The sequence below is a fragment of the Cuculus canorus genome, chromosome 20 (genome assembly GCF_017976375.1).
Source record: "Cuculus canorus isolate bCucCan1 chromosome 20, bCucCan1.pri, whole genome shotgun sequence".
Classification (NCBI taxonomy): Eukaryota; Metazoa; Chordata; class Aves; order Cuculiformes; family Cuculidae; genus Cuculus; species Cuculus canorus.
In genome coordinates this window covers 1390508-1406492 of record NC_071420.1, presented here as the reverse complement: position 1 = coordinate 1406492, position 15985 = coordinate 1390508, and the positions used below count along the sequence as shown (strand labels likewise).

The 15985-nt window shown below is 55.8% G+C and overlaps 1 protein-coding gene across 1 annotated transcript; it reads left to right on the top strand.

The window, feature by feature from the left end:
* Positions 1–1254: 1254 nt before the first annotated feature.
* On the top strand, positions 1255–15590 carry DUSP14 (dual specificity phosphatase 14). The gene is made up of 3 exons (XM_054084819.1): positions 1255–1412; positions 11944–12023; positions 13501–15590. Exon 3 carries the CDS (start codon positions 13619–13621, stop codon positions 14213–14215), a length of 597 nt encoding a protein of 198 aa, XP_053940794.1. The 5' UTR covers positions 1255–1412; positions 11944–12023; positions 13501–13618; the 3' UTR covers positions 14216–15590.
* Positions 15591–15985: the final 395 nt, after the last annotated feature.

Genomic DNA, 15985 nt, shown 5'->3' with positions numbered 1-15985 from the left:
CTTCCCTCTTTCACCCTGGTTCCTAGTGCCAGGAGGACAGAGCAGTAGCTGTGGCTGAGGGATGTCCCAGAGTCCACAAAAAATAGGTTCAACTCTCTCTAGGGCTGTCCCCCTCCCAGCTGGGCACCCACTGTGCCCTCACAGGAACCCTAACATATCTACACACACAATGACGGAGTCCCCATGGGGACATGATGTGTCCCATCCTTTACAAGGACCCCATTATGCCCCTTCATGGACCCTGTCACATCCCTGATCCCACAGACACCCTATCATGTCCCCACACATGCTGGCAGGGTCCCCACAGGGACGTGACATGTCTCATCTCTGAGAAGGATCCTATCCTGCCCTTCATGGATATAGCCACGTCCCCATATGGTATCGTGTCCTCAAAGGGACACCCTTATGTCCTTAGAGGGCCTCTGCCACATCCTTATCCCCAAAGGGACCCTGTCATGTCCTTCCAAGGACTTGTTCCCAGCCCCACAGGGACCTCACCACACCCACACACTGCCCTATCTTCACAGGGACCTCCATGTCCCCACACGCTGCCATTTCCTCCCAGGAACTCTCACTTGCCCCCGTGCCCATAGGGACCTCCTCGTGCCCCTATAGGGACCCCACCACATCCCCACACACACTGCCGCATCCCCACAGGGACCCCATCATTCCCCCTCAGGTACCCTGCCACATCCCCATGGCCCCAGGGGAACCTTCATGCCCCCACAGGGACCCCACCACACCCCCAAAGGGGCTCTGCCATGTCCCCTCATACCGCCATATCCTCACAGGGACCCTGTCATGTCCCCACACCCTGCCACGTCTCCATAGGGACACCCTTATGTCCCCACATATTGCCGTGTCCCCACACCCTGCCATGTCCCCACAGGGACCCTCTCAGGTCCTCATAGGATGCCATGTCCCCATAGGGACCCCCTTATGTCCCCACATACTGCCACGTTGCCACATATTGCCATGTCCCCACAGGACCCCCTCATCTCCCCATACGCTGCTACGTCCCCACAGGGATCCCCTCAGGTCCTCACATATTACCACGTCCCCACAGGGACCTCTCATGTCCCCACACCCTTTCATATGCTCATAGGGACCCCTCATGTCCCCACACGCTTCCATGTCCCCCCCAGGGACCCCTCATGTCCCCACAGGGCCCCTCACGCCCCCCGCCCCCCCCCCGTGGCGGCCCCTTTAAGCGCGGCGCGGGCGGCGCTGCCCCCGCCCCGGGGCCGATCCGGGCGGTCCCGCCGTAGCTTGGTAACCGCGGCTCGGCGGGCGGGCGGGGGGCGGCCCCGGCAGCGCCCGGTCAGGTGGCAGCGCCGGACACCGGCACCGGCTGCAGCCCGATAAAAGTCCCGCACGGCCGCCAGCGAGCGCGGAGCCGCCCAGCAGCCATGGTGAGAGCCGGGCCGGGGGCGGAGCGGGGGGAGCTCGGGGCGCAACGGGGGGAGAGCTCCGTGGTGTAACGAGAGGGGGGACGAGGGGAGCTCGGGGTGCGAGGAGGGGGAGCGCCGGCACGCAACGAGGAGGGGACGGGGTCCGGGGAGGGGAGCTCGGGTAGCAGCGGGGGAGCGCCGTGATGCAACGAGCCGGGGACGAGGCGAGAGGAGGGGAGCGCCGGGGTGCGAGGAGGGGGAGACGGGGTGCGAGGAGGGGAGCTCGGGGTGCGAGGGCGGGGGGAGAAGCGCCGGGATGCGACGAGAGAGGGACGGGATGCAGCGCCGGGTGCCGGAGGGCAGCGCGCCGTGCGGGGGCTGCTGGCGACCCCGCCGCTTCTGCGCTATCCACAGCTCGGCGCGGTCAATGTGCTTTAAACCGACCTTTCTGCTCCGGCTCGGAGACCGCCAGCCCCCGCCACTCCCCGGTACCCCAAGCCCCTTATCGTAGCCTCGGGTCTGCGCGGGGTCCCCAGCTTTCCCCGCTGCTTCTGCGTTGTGTTCAGCTTCCCCCCGATCAGTGTGCTTTGAATTGAGCATCCTGCTCCGGCTGGGAGACCGCTGGTCTCCCCCTACCCTGGTGCCCCCAGCCCCTCATCGTGGCCTCAGGTCTGCACGGGGGATGGATCCCAGGCTGTGCCAGGCTCAACCCCGAGTGCAGAGGGGCAGGATGGATCCCGGGCTGTGGGCATCACCCGGATTGGGTCTGCCTGGAGCCAGGATGGAGCCGGGCAAGTGCCCAACAGGAGAAGGAAAAGCATGGTTGGGGCGCTGAACTCCAGGAAAGCCTGTCTGGAAAGGGGGAATCGCTCCCTATCAGCACCCTAATGGCTGAGTGAAGGCACGGGTGTTTCCTTGATGTGGAAACAAGCCTGAGCCCGCACGGCGTTGCTGGAGCATCCCTGTATCCCGCCCGTCGGGTGCTGGCTGCCCGCGGCACCCCCGGCTCGCAGGGCACCCCAGCGTGTGCCTCAAAACCCACCCAGCTGCGTGCACAGCCCTTGACTCAGCGCTGGAGTCACTGCTTGGAGCGACACTCGTAATCGATGAGTGGCATTTGGCCGGAGGGAGGTTGGGAAGGATTATAACCTGTTTGACTGGGCAGCGAATGAGTCTCTTATTCTAAAGCTCTGAGTATTGACAGGTGTCCTAATATCATGTTGCAAGTTCAGTTTGTCCCCAACGCCAGTGCCACAGGAACCGTGCAGGGATTAGCACTGAGAAAACACTGTTTTCCCTTATGATACACCAGATCAGATGCCCCTGCCTTGGCAGGGAGCGGATTCCTCCCCCTGGGCCTCTCCTTGGTGCGTGCTGTGTTTTGGTGGCAGGGACAGGCTCGGTAGCACTCCAAGCAATGGAAAACAAGAGTCCCCAATTTGGAGAGCGTGTGTCGCTTCCCACCGGCAGAGCTCTGCTGCCATGACTTGGCTAACACAACCCTGGTGAACGTCAGGAGGGGAGCAGTAATGCAGCAGGTTTTAATCGATTTATGCCTGGAAGCTGTGAACGCACAGCTCTGCCTGTCCTTCCTGCCCTGAGAGCTCACCTGGGCCCTGGGCAGGGCCACACGCCTCCCATCGCTTCTCTGGAAACAAAGGTGGAATCCCAGGGATTTCATCCAAGCCCTCGCTGCTCTGTGGGGTCTGATCTGGGCTCTGGCACCGTTTCCTTGTCAGTAAAGGCAATATTGAAATTTGCATGGCTTAATTGAATACCTGATCACAGCTGGAATCTCAAAGCTGGAAAGGCAGAGCTCACACTGCTCTGGTACTTAGAGATGTACAGGATGGAGGGGAAATCATCTAATCCAGACATTATGGGGGGGAGGAAAAAAACACAGAAGCCAACACAAGAAAGTCTCAGACAGACCTCTGTTTTGAGAGTCGGTGCCAGCTTTGTCCCAGGGAACTGGCCACATGGCACATCTGGGCATCCAGGCAGAGGTCAGGAATGAGAAGAGGTGAAAAGGCATCTGGGCAAGGCAGTGGGTACCAGGGAGGAGCTTTTCTCCTACTCGCCACACACTGGTCCCAGCAGAGCCATCTAAACGAGGCTGTTCACCAGCACAGTGGAATAGCCTTCCAGAGAAGGCTTCCAGCCACCACTGCAGGACCTGCCTGCCACAGCGGTTTTCCCTAGAAGGTGTGGGTAATGCCTTCTCCCAGCCCCTTTCCAGGTACACCACCCTTGCCACGTACATGCTGATTTATTGCTTCAAAAAAAAAAAAAAAGACACACAGAGCAACTGTAATGCCAACAGAAATGTGAGCGTCTAGCAGAAAGGGCTCTGGTATTTGGAAATAGCTTAGAGACCTCTGAACAGCAGCCCCAGCTGCTTGGAAATAAACCCTTAAAACAGAAGGCAAAGGCGCTGCCCACCCTTCGTTGAGCACCGCAGGGCTGGGGGTGGCTGCCCTGGCAGCGGCGCTCGCAGAGCACGCCCGAGTGCCAGCGCTACGCCTCGTGGGCTGGTCTCGCACAGCTACTCCCCCACTTTTAAAAAAAAACCTGGAATAATAATAATCAGGCAGGCTTTCGTTTCCCAGCAGGAACGCTCAACAGATGCTGCCACACTCATTCCAGCCCTGCACACCACAGCCGGGCAGTTGGGGTACCTGGGAGTTAATTTTTCCCTCTCTCATCATCCCACGGGGCAGCAGGAGGGCGGCTGTGGGTCGCTTCCCCTTGGGGACAGGCTGAGCAGCAGCTCACGGGGGCAGGAGTCCTGATTCATGAGGGAATCTGAACGTACTTGGTCTGTTTGGCTCTGTGAAAGGCGTTTCCCCCCAGCTCTGAGCAGGCAGAGCTGCAGAGCAGGAGGCAAGGGGCACTGGCCTTGTGCTGCTTACATGGGAAGTGTTTGCTACTGCATCTAAACTTGATTTCCAACTAATTGATTAAAATTGCCCTCCCTTCCTGTTACCCTAAGCAACCCGTCAATATGCTCAGAAGGTGACCTCATTCCTTACAGCTGCTGCGGGTGCAGCTGGGCACAGCTGGCCAGCCCATTCCCATCCTGCTTCCTTGCTTTCCTTGCTGCTCTCCGGTCAGCTCCTGCTTTTACTGCCCTGTGCCACGCCACTGCTTGGCCTTGGAAAGACAGCCAGCTCTTGCCTGTGGGGAATTCCTCCAGTGGGAGCGTGTCACCATCAGGTTTACTGGGGTGCCAGGCTTTGGGACCCCCCAAGAAGTGAGGCTGCATTCAGAGTTTGCACCAGCTGGGTGAGTGCCAGCATGGAAGCACCAGTTTCCAAGGCGGGTGATAATGAATTTGCAGCTGCCTTCGATTTTATTGGTTTTGAGGTGGGCTGGCAGGGATGGGACACAAAAGCATGAGGCGAAACCCCAGGCAGAAAAGACTCTTTGCGAGCTGACCAGCCTTGGTCCCAGCAGAGAGCAGAGTCACGCGTGAGCAAACACACCATGTCCCTATGTTCTGCTGAACTAATGAGGAAGAGATTTAGTCTCCTCTGTCAGCTGTGACTGCACAGGGCACGTCCCCAGGAAAAACAAGGCTCTTGCAGCACCCCGGGAGCCAGAGCCACAGCGGGTCAGCTCCCCGAGTGTGCCGGGGCTCCTGTCCATCCACACACCCCAGAGTTGCATACAGTCAAACACAAGGAGCAGGGGATGGAGCAGGGGAGCTTTTCTAAACTCCTCCTGCAATCCAGACACCATCAGCTGGCACTGAAATAAGCTATAGTGCTTCAGAACGGATGATATCCCCACCTGGGGTCCAAAACCGAGCCATGACGTTCAGCTGAGTACAGAGCTGACACTGCACACAACTGTAAGATCCCGTTCATGCCTCCCCAAGGCTTAATTCTGGGTTTTTAAAAAGTGTTTCATGCACCCAACCGGAGGTTTTAAGGAAGGTGAGGATGGGCACACTGCTGGCTTGGAGCAGGGCCCTGCAGGTGAGCCCTGTGTTCTCGCTGCTCTCGCCAAGCGGCTGCCACACACTGCATGGTGCGTTCGAGCCAGTGGCTCCAAAATAGACACTGCTTTAAAAAGAAAGATGGTTTGTTTTTCTTGCATAAAACCCTCTTGCTGGTTGTTGAGGGAAGCCATCCCCAGAGCGAAGGGACTGTATCATGCCGGAGTTTATAAATACCAGCATGCTCCAGCACCCGCTGCCCGTCTCGCTGTGCTCCGGCCAGGAGCTCTGCCTGTGGCGAGAGGTTTGGCGCGCAGCTGGCAGGATTCAGCTGTCAAGCGGAGAGGAAGCAGCCCTGCCTGTTCCCACTCCCCGGCAGCAAGGAGGGGGCGGCTGTGTGGCAGGGAGTGTGTAACGTGGCCGTGGGCAGGCTCTGCTGAGAAATAGTGGCAGCGTGCATAAAGAGTCTATGGAGCTGCCTTCGCTGCCTGGGAGAGGCACAGAGGTGGGTGGGAACGCAGGCGGCCAGGGACCCCGGCCGACAGGCCAAATAGCATCCTTGGATGGATCTTTCTGAAAACATCACTACCCGTTTTTTTTCCTCTGCTCCTTTGGTACTGAGAAAACAGTAAATCAGGGAGCCAGGCATTGACTCACAGAGCAAGGAAGGGCTGAGGGGCTGACAGCACTGCTAGACGTTGAGGAGCTCATCAGCTGGCCATGTTGGGCTGATTTAGAAATCACCAGCCATAAGGCATGCCCTGACGGTCTGTAAACGCTTGCAGTGCTACCCATGCTTTTTGCAATTGCTCGTTAACCCCTCCTAAGCTTGCTCAGGGTAGTAACCTCAGCAGCCTGGTCACAGACCCAGGCTCAGTGGTGTAACGCCCCTGCAGCGCAAGCAGAGAGTGGCTCCAAGAGCTACGGTGCTGCTCCTGGGCTGCGGGAGGCAGCCAGGGGAGGTTTGCAGGGTCCTGGCCTTACCCAAGCTTGCTCAGAGCACCAGACATGCCATCAGGGAAGCTATGACGCAGGATCATCTGCTGTCACCCCTCTAAAGGCAGCGTCACAGCAGGCTGGGACAGGCTAATTGGGGTTTGTCAGCCCTGCAGCCTAGAGAGCTGGCTCGGGTCATGGGAGAAGCCTGAATCCCAGGTGTGTGGAGGAGGCAGTGCTGTGCCCTGCCAGGGGAAACAAGACTTTGTGTGTGTGGACTAAATGTGTTTGATGTGGGGCTGTTAAGCAAGGATAAGCCTGGGACATTTTGCAGCCCCACCGTGCAAGTTCCTTGTGTCGAGGGGAGGCGCGCCTGAAATGCACCATGAAGCCTTTTGAGAAGTAACCAGCGTGCTCTTGCAAGCACAGGGGACCTGGGTGTGCTGCACGAGCAGCCAGGCCTGCTCAGAGCTTTGGGCAGACTGATTATTATCTTGATTTAACATCTGACAGCTCCTATCCTGTGCTTGCCTGGGAGACTAATGCAGGCTGCAAGCAGGAATCAATCGGGGTTCTGTTGAGGCATCCTCTGTCACAGCCCAAATTGCCCCTCCATCCCCTCCCTCCTGCTTCCCTTTCCTTCTCTTCTGCTTCAAAACCAAACCACTTATCCCTCCATCATGAGGATGTGCCGATAGCTCTGAACCACGAGCCAGAGAGGAGTCTGTAGCAGCTTCAGGAGTACATCCACAACAGCCAAAGGCAGGAAAGCAAAGACTCCAGTGGAGTGAGCAGAGAGCTGCGGTCGCTGCTGTGACAGTGGGGAGAGGCAGGCCTGCCCATGGCCTCCAGCCCACTTCAAACTCCCATGGACTCAGCACGAGCAAGACCTGACCCTGAGAATGGCTGCAGTTTGTGCTCTCTGCTGAAATTTATTTTAAATGCTATTCTCCGAGACCGTTTCTGAAGCAATTTTGCTGTTCAGCCTGGCTAGGAAGAGCCCTGAGCAGGCTCGTTCATTGAGCGCCTGCAATATTGACTCTTCTCTTTACTGCAGCATTAGAGACCATTTGTCATCTCCAAAATGAATAACTTTCCCCCTCCTGGGAAGGGGGAGAAGGCTTGCTTCAGTACTGACATTTCACACACCCAGCCCACAAACCTGTTTCGAATCCCAGATGATGATTGTTGGAATAAAACAAGGGGCTTCGCTGTCTTTGCTCTACCAGCAAAGAATGGCCCACAGCTTGCCTGGTCCTCCTCACATGCTAGATTTGCTGCTGCGTCTCAGCTCTGCCCTGCGCACTGCTCCAAGGATTCTCAGCCCTCCTGGCAGCGCTGGGGCAGGAGGAGCAGCACAGCTGCCAGAAAGCCACAGCACCCAGGGAGCAGCAGCAAAGCCTAAGCAGGACCAGCGTTTCCTCCCCACCCACTGAGCTCTCCTCCGAGCCACACAAATGCACGATTTCATATGGTCCAGGGGAAGAAGGGCCTGGGAGATGCTCTCTCCTCTGCCAGGTACCAGCTACCTTGCCACGTTACTGACTTACAATCCACCACGAACTGCAGGTCTTACTCAAGTCCCTCAGGATCAAGCCACAGCCTCTGCTCTTGAGCCAGAAAAAAAAAAGAAGAAAAACTCTCCCCAAAAATCAGAGAAAACCATCCAACAGCACTAGAATGAGAAACCAGAAGCTCAGACTTGCCAACTCATTGTCTAGAGATCGACAAACAAGGCTCTCCCCTCCTGTCCTAGGGATCACAGCATATTTAACTAACAGCTGCCTGTTTGCCTCTGTGTTTTGAGCTGTCAGAGGTGTTTTTGAGCCTTTCTCAGGAGGCCCAGGAACCAGGAATGCTTTCCTGTGGGAATTTCAGCCTTTGTTTGCAGGACTGTGTTCCTGGGAACAAAAGCAAAAGAAACAAACTCCAACTATTGCAAGATTTGGATGAACAGAGCCATAAGCATTGCCAGCAGCAACCTCTCCGAGGGACCGGACCACAAACCATTACAGCAATGTTATAAGGCTTTTGAAACCCTCTTTTGTGAGGAGCAGCCACTCTGATGGTGGGACATCCATCCCAGGTGGGATAGAACCTCGTATCAAACTGGTCAGCTCTGCAAAGGCACACACCACGAGGCTCCACAGGAACAGTTACTACAGGCAAAGCATCTGCCCCTTCTCATGGGCCCAACCACCGATGAACCACACCGCAAAGCATCTGCCCCTTCTCATGGGCCCAACCACCGATGAACCACACCGCTTAGCCTCGAGTCACAGCAGAAACGCGCGCAGTGCCCGACACGAGCCCGCCGGCCTCACCTGAGCAGCGTGGCTGGGAGCGGGGGGTCTGCAGGAGGAGGTCCTGGCTGCAGCAGGTGCCGGTGAAGTAATCCCTCGTCACAACCCTGCACCCAAGGACAGCCCGGGCTGGGAGCTGCACAGAAAGGACCTGAAGGCTTTGAAGACCAGTCATCTCTAGGCTGTAATTACCCACTTGTTTCCCCCACCCCAAATTATGCAGATGAGAGAAATGGCAGAACCCACCAATCTGCTGGGGAGGGAGGAGGCTGCGCTGGCCCAGCCCTTGTGTCACCAGGGCTGGGGACCCCGGGGACCCCTGGCCACCCAGGGGTACCCCAGCAGCCCAGCGGGGCGAGTGTGTGGCAGCGGCTGCTCTGGGTGCAAGAGGAAGACTAAAGCAGAGCCTAGAAGGAGGCTTGCTGTGTTACAGGATTAATTAATCTGTTAACTGGAGTCAGTTTAGCAAACAAGGATGTGGTAGCAGGAACACCTGGTTGCTGCCGGACCACCACCAGCTGGGCTTTGCCCAAAGGACTGTGCTGCACCCTCTGGGAATTTCCTTTGCAGGAAACCACAGCCACATCCTGTCTCCTTTGGCAGGGGCTTTCAGCTGGTTCTTTGGAGACAGCCCCGGTTCTGACCCCTCTACATAACAGCCCGCGTTGCCTTGCTGTCCGCGCACAGCATGCGAGGCAGCCCCGTCGCAGGGTGACACAGCGTGACAAGCCCACCAAGACAGGCGCCAGCACCCCAGGGACATCGACTGTGGGCTCCTGTGACCACCCCAGCACACACAACCTCTCAGAAACTCAAACCGAGGAGAAACAGGAGAAGATTGGGAGGTTCACATGAGAAGGTGCAGAGTGGCTGTATGGGTGCAGCCCTCCCTGCTGCCGTGCAGAGCCTGAACGCGGCACGGCCGGACCCCCAGCCAGCACCAACCCCTGTGCCCACGCGAGAGCCGGCTCTGCCGCAGCCCGTCGCAGGTCCCGCAGGTGGCACAGCCGGGGCTGGGCTGTGTTCGGACCTCATTGATCTTAAGCCATTTTTCTTTCACACGGCAATGCCTGAGAAGAGGCTTTTCACTCTTTTTCTCTCTCTGCCCCAGCACAACGATGGGAACTATTGCGTGAAGAGCAACAGTGTTGGATTACAGCAGGGACATGGCAGGATAAAGCAGGCGTGTTGAGAAAGGCAAATGGAGTTTCACAGGAACGAAACAGCAGACTTCAGGCAAGCCTTTGCCCGAGGCTGGCTGGGGCCAGGCAGGAGGGTTACAAGAAAGTGTGGCTATCGGGACAGATAAGGATTCACACCAGCAAGCCTGGTGGCTGCCGTCCGAGGCAGACGAGGCGCCTTTCATTTTCAGGCTCCCTGCGAGCCAGCAGCTGCTCAGCCTGGTACGTGTGGGCAGGAGGACCGCGGCTTTGTCACATGCCTGAGACAGCGTGACGCAGTTGGTGGCATCCCAGCCAGCTCCTGCTGCGAGAGCCGTGAAGCACGGGAAGGGCTGCTGGCACCTGCCTCTCTCCCTTAGCAGCTTTCCCCCAGCATCTGCTCCTGCCGCGGCGGCATCCTCGGCTACCAGGCGTTTGGGCTGAGGGAGAACCGCAGACTTATCGCCCGCTTGAATAATCAACTCCTTCTCCAAAACGTTAAGACTTTCAGGGTGAGAGCTGTTCGGGTTCGAGCAGAGGCAGCGCTGCCTTGTGTCAACCATTTGGATCCCAAGGGATGTGGTGTGCGTAGGTGGGACACGGGGCTCTGGGCACCCACCTGCATACCCAGGGGACCCCAAAGTCCACCCTGTTCCCCCACTGCTGCTGACAGCAAGCAGAGGTGGGGTAGATGGGTGCCTCCCTAGTGCTGCTCCTCTCTTCCTAAGGAGCGAGGTGTCCCATAGCAGGAAGCCGCTCGTGCCTCGGCCACCATGCAATGCCATCCCAGGAGCAGGCTGCATGCGGGATGCAGGAAACCACAGCGGCTGAGTTTGTAGAGCGAGCCCAGCCTGTCACATGCAAATACCCGGATAAGTTCTTGCCTGCAAACAGGAACCACTTTATGGAAAGCAGCAAAGCCTTTCCCAAACCGCCCAGAGGAGCGCTGCGAGGCTGCCTGGGATGCAGCTGGAGCCCAGGTGCAGCGGCATGGATGCAGGGCAGGCCAGCGCGCTCAGCACCCAGCAGCATGTCAGGGCCCCACTGGGGCAGAGATTCGGGTGCCCCCGTCTGTGGGAGCAAACAGGGACGCTGCTGCCCTGCTCCCGGAGGTGCCGAGGCACCAGCCGGCCCTTGGCCAGGCGCGTGGGACGAGGAGCCGTGGCAGCACACATAGCGCAGTTGCCCTGTGCTGATGTGTCCCGGCCTTCCTCAAGGGAGGTGCGGCATTAAAATATCCTGTTTGGGTTTGGCCTCTGGCTGGTTTGTCTCAGCCCCAGAGCCTGCCGGCAGCTCTGTGCCATGGGCTCGGCACTGTGCAAAGCCTCCCGGCGCAGCCACCGTGCCACGCAGCCTGCCTGAAGCACCTTTCCCTTCTCTGACTCCATCTCCAAAGCCAAGCCAGCCCCTTTCCCACCGACTCCTGCTCCAAAGCTCGGCATCCAGGTCCTTTCCTTATTTTAAAGCCACGCATGGGGAAAGTGAGCCGTGTTGCTGGCCTCTGCACGCTCGTGTCCCAGGGAGCTGTCGGCCTGTGCTGGAAATGCATGAAAGCAGGGAGGGCAGATGTTTGGGGGGCAGGCGTTGCTTCCACTCTCCCATGCTCCAGCAGCGTCTCCCAGGAGACAGCCCCTGCACCTGGGGACTTGTCTTATTTCTGCTCTGGCTAGAGAAGTAAAAGAAGGGCGTGCTGCCCCCATCCTCCACTTTGCAGGATGCTGTGGCACCAGCTCTGCCCCTTCCTCTTGTCCTTTGTAATTCCGTCAGTGGCTCAGGAAACAGGACCAGGTAGCACAGCCCTCGCAGCGGGGCTGCCAGGAGGGAACGCTTTGGGCACCATCAGCTGTCTGGGACTAGGCGAGCATCTTGGCGGACGCTAAAGGAGATGTTAGAACAAATTAATTACTTAAACTATTTTTATTTTTTTTTTGAGTCATGACTTTTGTGCCAGCCTCAGATTCCTCTGGGTCTAACGTGATTGTGAATGCTACGTTGGCAGCAATTGGTGATATTACACTATTGGCAGCAATTGCCTTCCTGAGGCTTCTGTCTTGCCCTGGGGAGCAGGCAGGGAAGCCGTGGTCCTCTTTCCCAGTTCTTGGACAACCGCCTAAATTAGGTGGCTTAAACGTACCTCAGCAGAGGGGGCTGCCAGCTGTCCTGTTTGGGCCCAGCACAGATCCCAGTAAACCCCATGCTCTCTTCTCTCGCAGCTCAGCGTTGGACACACTCTATGAGACATCCGCAGCGCCCCTGTGCCCATCGGTGATTCGGAGCCAGACTGTTACCGAGTGTAAGTGCCCAAATCCTTTGCATTGTCAGTAACAGCTATTTGAGAGGAGAGATTTCCTCTGCTCCAAGGACATTATTCCTTTGGAAAAAACATGCCTTTCATAGCTGCTCCAGCGGGGTGGTTGCAGTGGGGTGTCCGCAGGGGAAGCAGAGTGCTCACAGCTGCAGCAAAATATCTTCATGTTGGGACATGATCTCCTGCCGTGCTGGCACTTTGGGCCCTCAGCCTCAGGAGCTGCTTAAGTAGCTGCCAGCAGTGATCAAGCCACAGAGGAGACCAAGTTATGCTCATTATGTTACCATACTGCAAAGCCATGCCAAAAATCTGTTGGCAGCATTACCAGCCGCTGCTGAGACCTGCCGGTGTTTCCCGGAGCGCAGGATGCAGGCGGATGGCTGTGCGGTTGTGTCAGGGTCGGGGAGCTGCAGTTGGGGTCCCTCAGCCCTTCCAGGACTGTCTCTGACCCAGATGGTTACCTGCTGGAGGGACAGACCCTCTGTGCAAAGCCTGGTGACACTTGGGTGGGCTCAGACGTACCTGGGCAGAGCAGGGACTCCCCAGCCTCTCCCACGGCCCATCTCTGGCTGGAGACTGCACAGCTCAAAGGGATTTACAAATTATAAATGGTTCAAGGCTCATCCTCTTGCTTGCAGCTTCTCCACTGGCTTCAGAGAAGTCCTAAAGGAGTAGGGGAAATAAAAGTGGGGTCCTTCTTGGGGAGCACAGCAGAGCGAGGCAAGGATGTGTAGCGGACGCAGGCAAGCCCAGACCTTTGCAGAGCGCCTCTTTCTCCAAAGCATTAGTCAGTCATTAAAGCAGCAGGAAAAGAGCCTCCCTTGTCCCAGCCTCTGCTTTGGTTTTACTCTCAGCTTCTGACATAACCAGGTCACTCTTTCCACACTTCCCCAGCCTAGATGAGAGCCGATTACTGATTTGGATGGACATGACTCACTACTTTTTCTAATGAGCAACTTTCCTCTGTTTATGTACTTTGGCGGGGCCTTTCCTACACCTCATAAAGGAGAGGGGTGGCATTGGGGAGAGGGCAGGGTGATCGAAATTGCTGGCATCTGCATCCAGCCCGAGTGAGCTGTTCTCACCATCTGGAGATGGGCCAGTTATGAAGGTGCTGCTTTTGAGCTTGAAAAAGGTGTAGCTAATCTTCCACATGCTAAGATCCTGGTGAAATGCTGTCTGGGCCCACAGGTAGGTTGCTTAAACCCTCCACGAGTAATTGGAGTTAATTAGGCTGGGAGATGTTTTTTGTTAATATCCGTCCAGACGATGCCTGAGGCCCCCAGGGCAATGAGCACTGTGCAAACCCTGAACCACCTTATCCCACGGAGGTTTGCCAGTGGGAGATTATCCAGACCACAGCTGGGTGAGCTTGATTTTCCTTGGTTTTCCTGTTCTCTCGCATAGACATGGTCTCATCGGACAGCTGCCCCACTCATGTGGTGTTGCTTGTGTTTTGCAGTGACTAAGCAGAGGAAGCTCTTGCTGTCCCAGCATCACCAGGCCAGACAATCCTTCCCTTGGCTGAAGATCCCACTGGATCTCTTCCCATAATGGAAGTGTGAGTGCCAAGATCCTCCATGACCTCCAGAAGCCACAACTCCTTACCGAGAACTCTGATGGCTCCACGAATGCTTTCCGAAGGTGCCCTCGGGGGCATCGCCCAAATCACCCCCTCGCTGTACCTGAGCCGGGGCAGCGTCGCCTCCAACCGGCACCTGCTCCTCTCCCGGGGAATCACCTGCATAATCAATGCCACCATCGAGATCCCAAATTTTAACTGGCCCCAGTTTGAATATGTGAAAGTGCCTTTGGCTGACATGCCCAACGCCCCCATCTCCCTGTACTTCGACAGCGTTGCCGACAAGATAAACAGCGTAGCGCGGAAGCATGGGGCCACCTTAGTGCATTGTGCCGCCGGCGTGAGCAGGTCGGCCACCCTCTGCATCGCCTACCTGATGAAGTACCAGAAGGTGTCCCTCTTTGAGGCATACAACTGGGTCAAAACGAGACGCCCTGTTATACGCCCGAATGTGGGCTTCTGGAGGCAACTGATAGACTACGAGAGGAAGCTCTTTGGGAAGACGACGGTTAAAATGGTACAGACACCCTATGGCATCATCCCAGACGTTTATGAGAGAGAGCGGAGACCCCTGATGCCTTACTGGGGAATTTAATGTGACTGCAGATGGGAAGCACAACGGAAGGGACGCGCTGTTCTGAATCAACCGGACTGGAGACATTCCCTTCTCCTTCTACAGCCAACTTTGGTTCTTTACCATACAGCAGAACCTCAACTAATTCTCACCTCACTAACCTACAAGGCCAACGATTCCCTTCAAAGCATTTCTCTCTACAGAGATTCCCCCATCCGCACTTCTCTGATTTAGCAGAATGAGGTCTCCTTATAAATTTATTCCTTTCATAAAACCTTCTTCCCTTTTTTAGTCAGTTTATTGGTATTCTATGAGGAAAGGCCTAAATGGCACTTGGCAGAGTTAATGAACAAAGTGCGCTTTGTGATGCGGTAGCCTGGATATTTCGTTCATAGCTTGTTTGCTTCCTTGCAGAATCCTGTAGTGGCATGGGAGCGGCACTAGCATGGAAGGAGTAAGAGTTTTTCCAAGAGCCAGGAAGGCAGGCGTGCAGGGTTGTGGTGCTAGTGCTGGTGTTTTCTTTAACATCTGTAGTGACTCTCAGTATATAGTGTTTGAGATCTTTAGTCAGCTCTTAATCTGTATTAAAAGTCAAAAAAAAAAACCCAAAAAAAAAAAAAATAAAGACAGTCCATGTCGGCCACAAGTGAAATAAAATTTGAACGATTGAAGTCAAATAAATACAAGATCCTTTTTCACTCATTCGATGCCAGGGCAGTGGTCCTGGGATACGCTTACACTGCTGGTGTTTTTTGAGGGTGGAAAGTAAATGGAGATCTTGTCCAAATGTGGCTCAAGACAGAAGGTAGAGGTTAACCCCCCCCTGCACTGGACAGCCAAAGAAACATTTCGGTGCATGGCCACCGTCCAAAGGGGATGAGCTGTGTTTTCTAATATTCAATCAACCAGTAAATTGGAAGTAGGTAAAGCCGCTTGATTACTTTAGAGCTCAGTATGGTCGTGATCTGCCTTAGCCCATTTCTCAGTCAGTTCATTATGTCCTCAAGGTTATGTTGCATTTTAGAATTATTCCACACAAAATGGCGATCTGTTCAACCTCCCGGACAAGGATGGCTTTACGGAGAAGGCTTTGCCTTGTTCTGTGTGTGACGAGAACGATTCCGACCTGAGACGTGGGAGAAGCTTTTCCGTGGTGTAGCCGCTGCCTCCTGGACGTCACTCCCATCCTCCTGGCGGATGGGAAGGGACTGGTTTCGTTAGAGCGTAACTGGATCACCAGGAGAGCAAGGCAAGTCCGTTCCTCGATGAGACATTTCTGTCCTGTGTTGCAGCTCAGAAGGAGGAATACGCAGATTGCTGAATGCCGAGATAGCTATCTGATTAAAATGAGATTCTATACTTGTAAAAAAAAAAATCAATAAAGATTAAACAAGAACATGTGTTGGTTTCCTATTCAGAACAGCGCTAATGTATCTTGAGGAACAGCGAGAACACAGTGTAATGCCGAGCAGTGGCTTTTAACAAATCTGGACCTCAGTCTTGAGAAAGATACTGTGGTCTGTTCCTGTCACTTGGCTGATCCATTTAAATCCATCCGGGCGTCCCACAATTCCCCATCCTCATCACAAAAGCCAGGCAATTAATTTGGTTATCTCAAAGTTTTTATCTTCTGAAGTGCTAGTGGAACAGCTGAGGTGTCAAGGGACAGCAGACACGGTTAAAGGTTTTCTCCAAGCTGACCCACGCGGCGCGAGGGTTGCAGCACAAGCAGGTCTCCAGTCCCCCCAGACTAAAAGCCACCAGGGCTGAAGTAGTTGCCAGTGATACAAA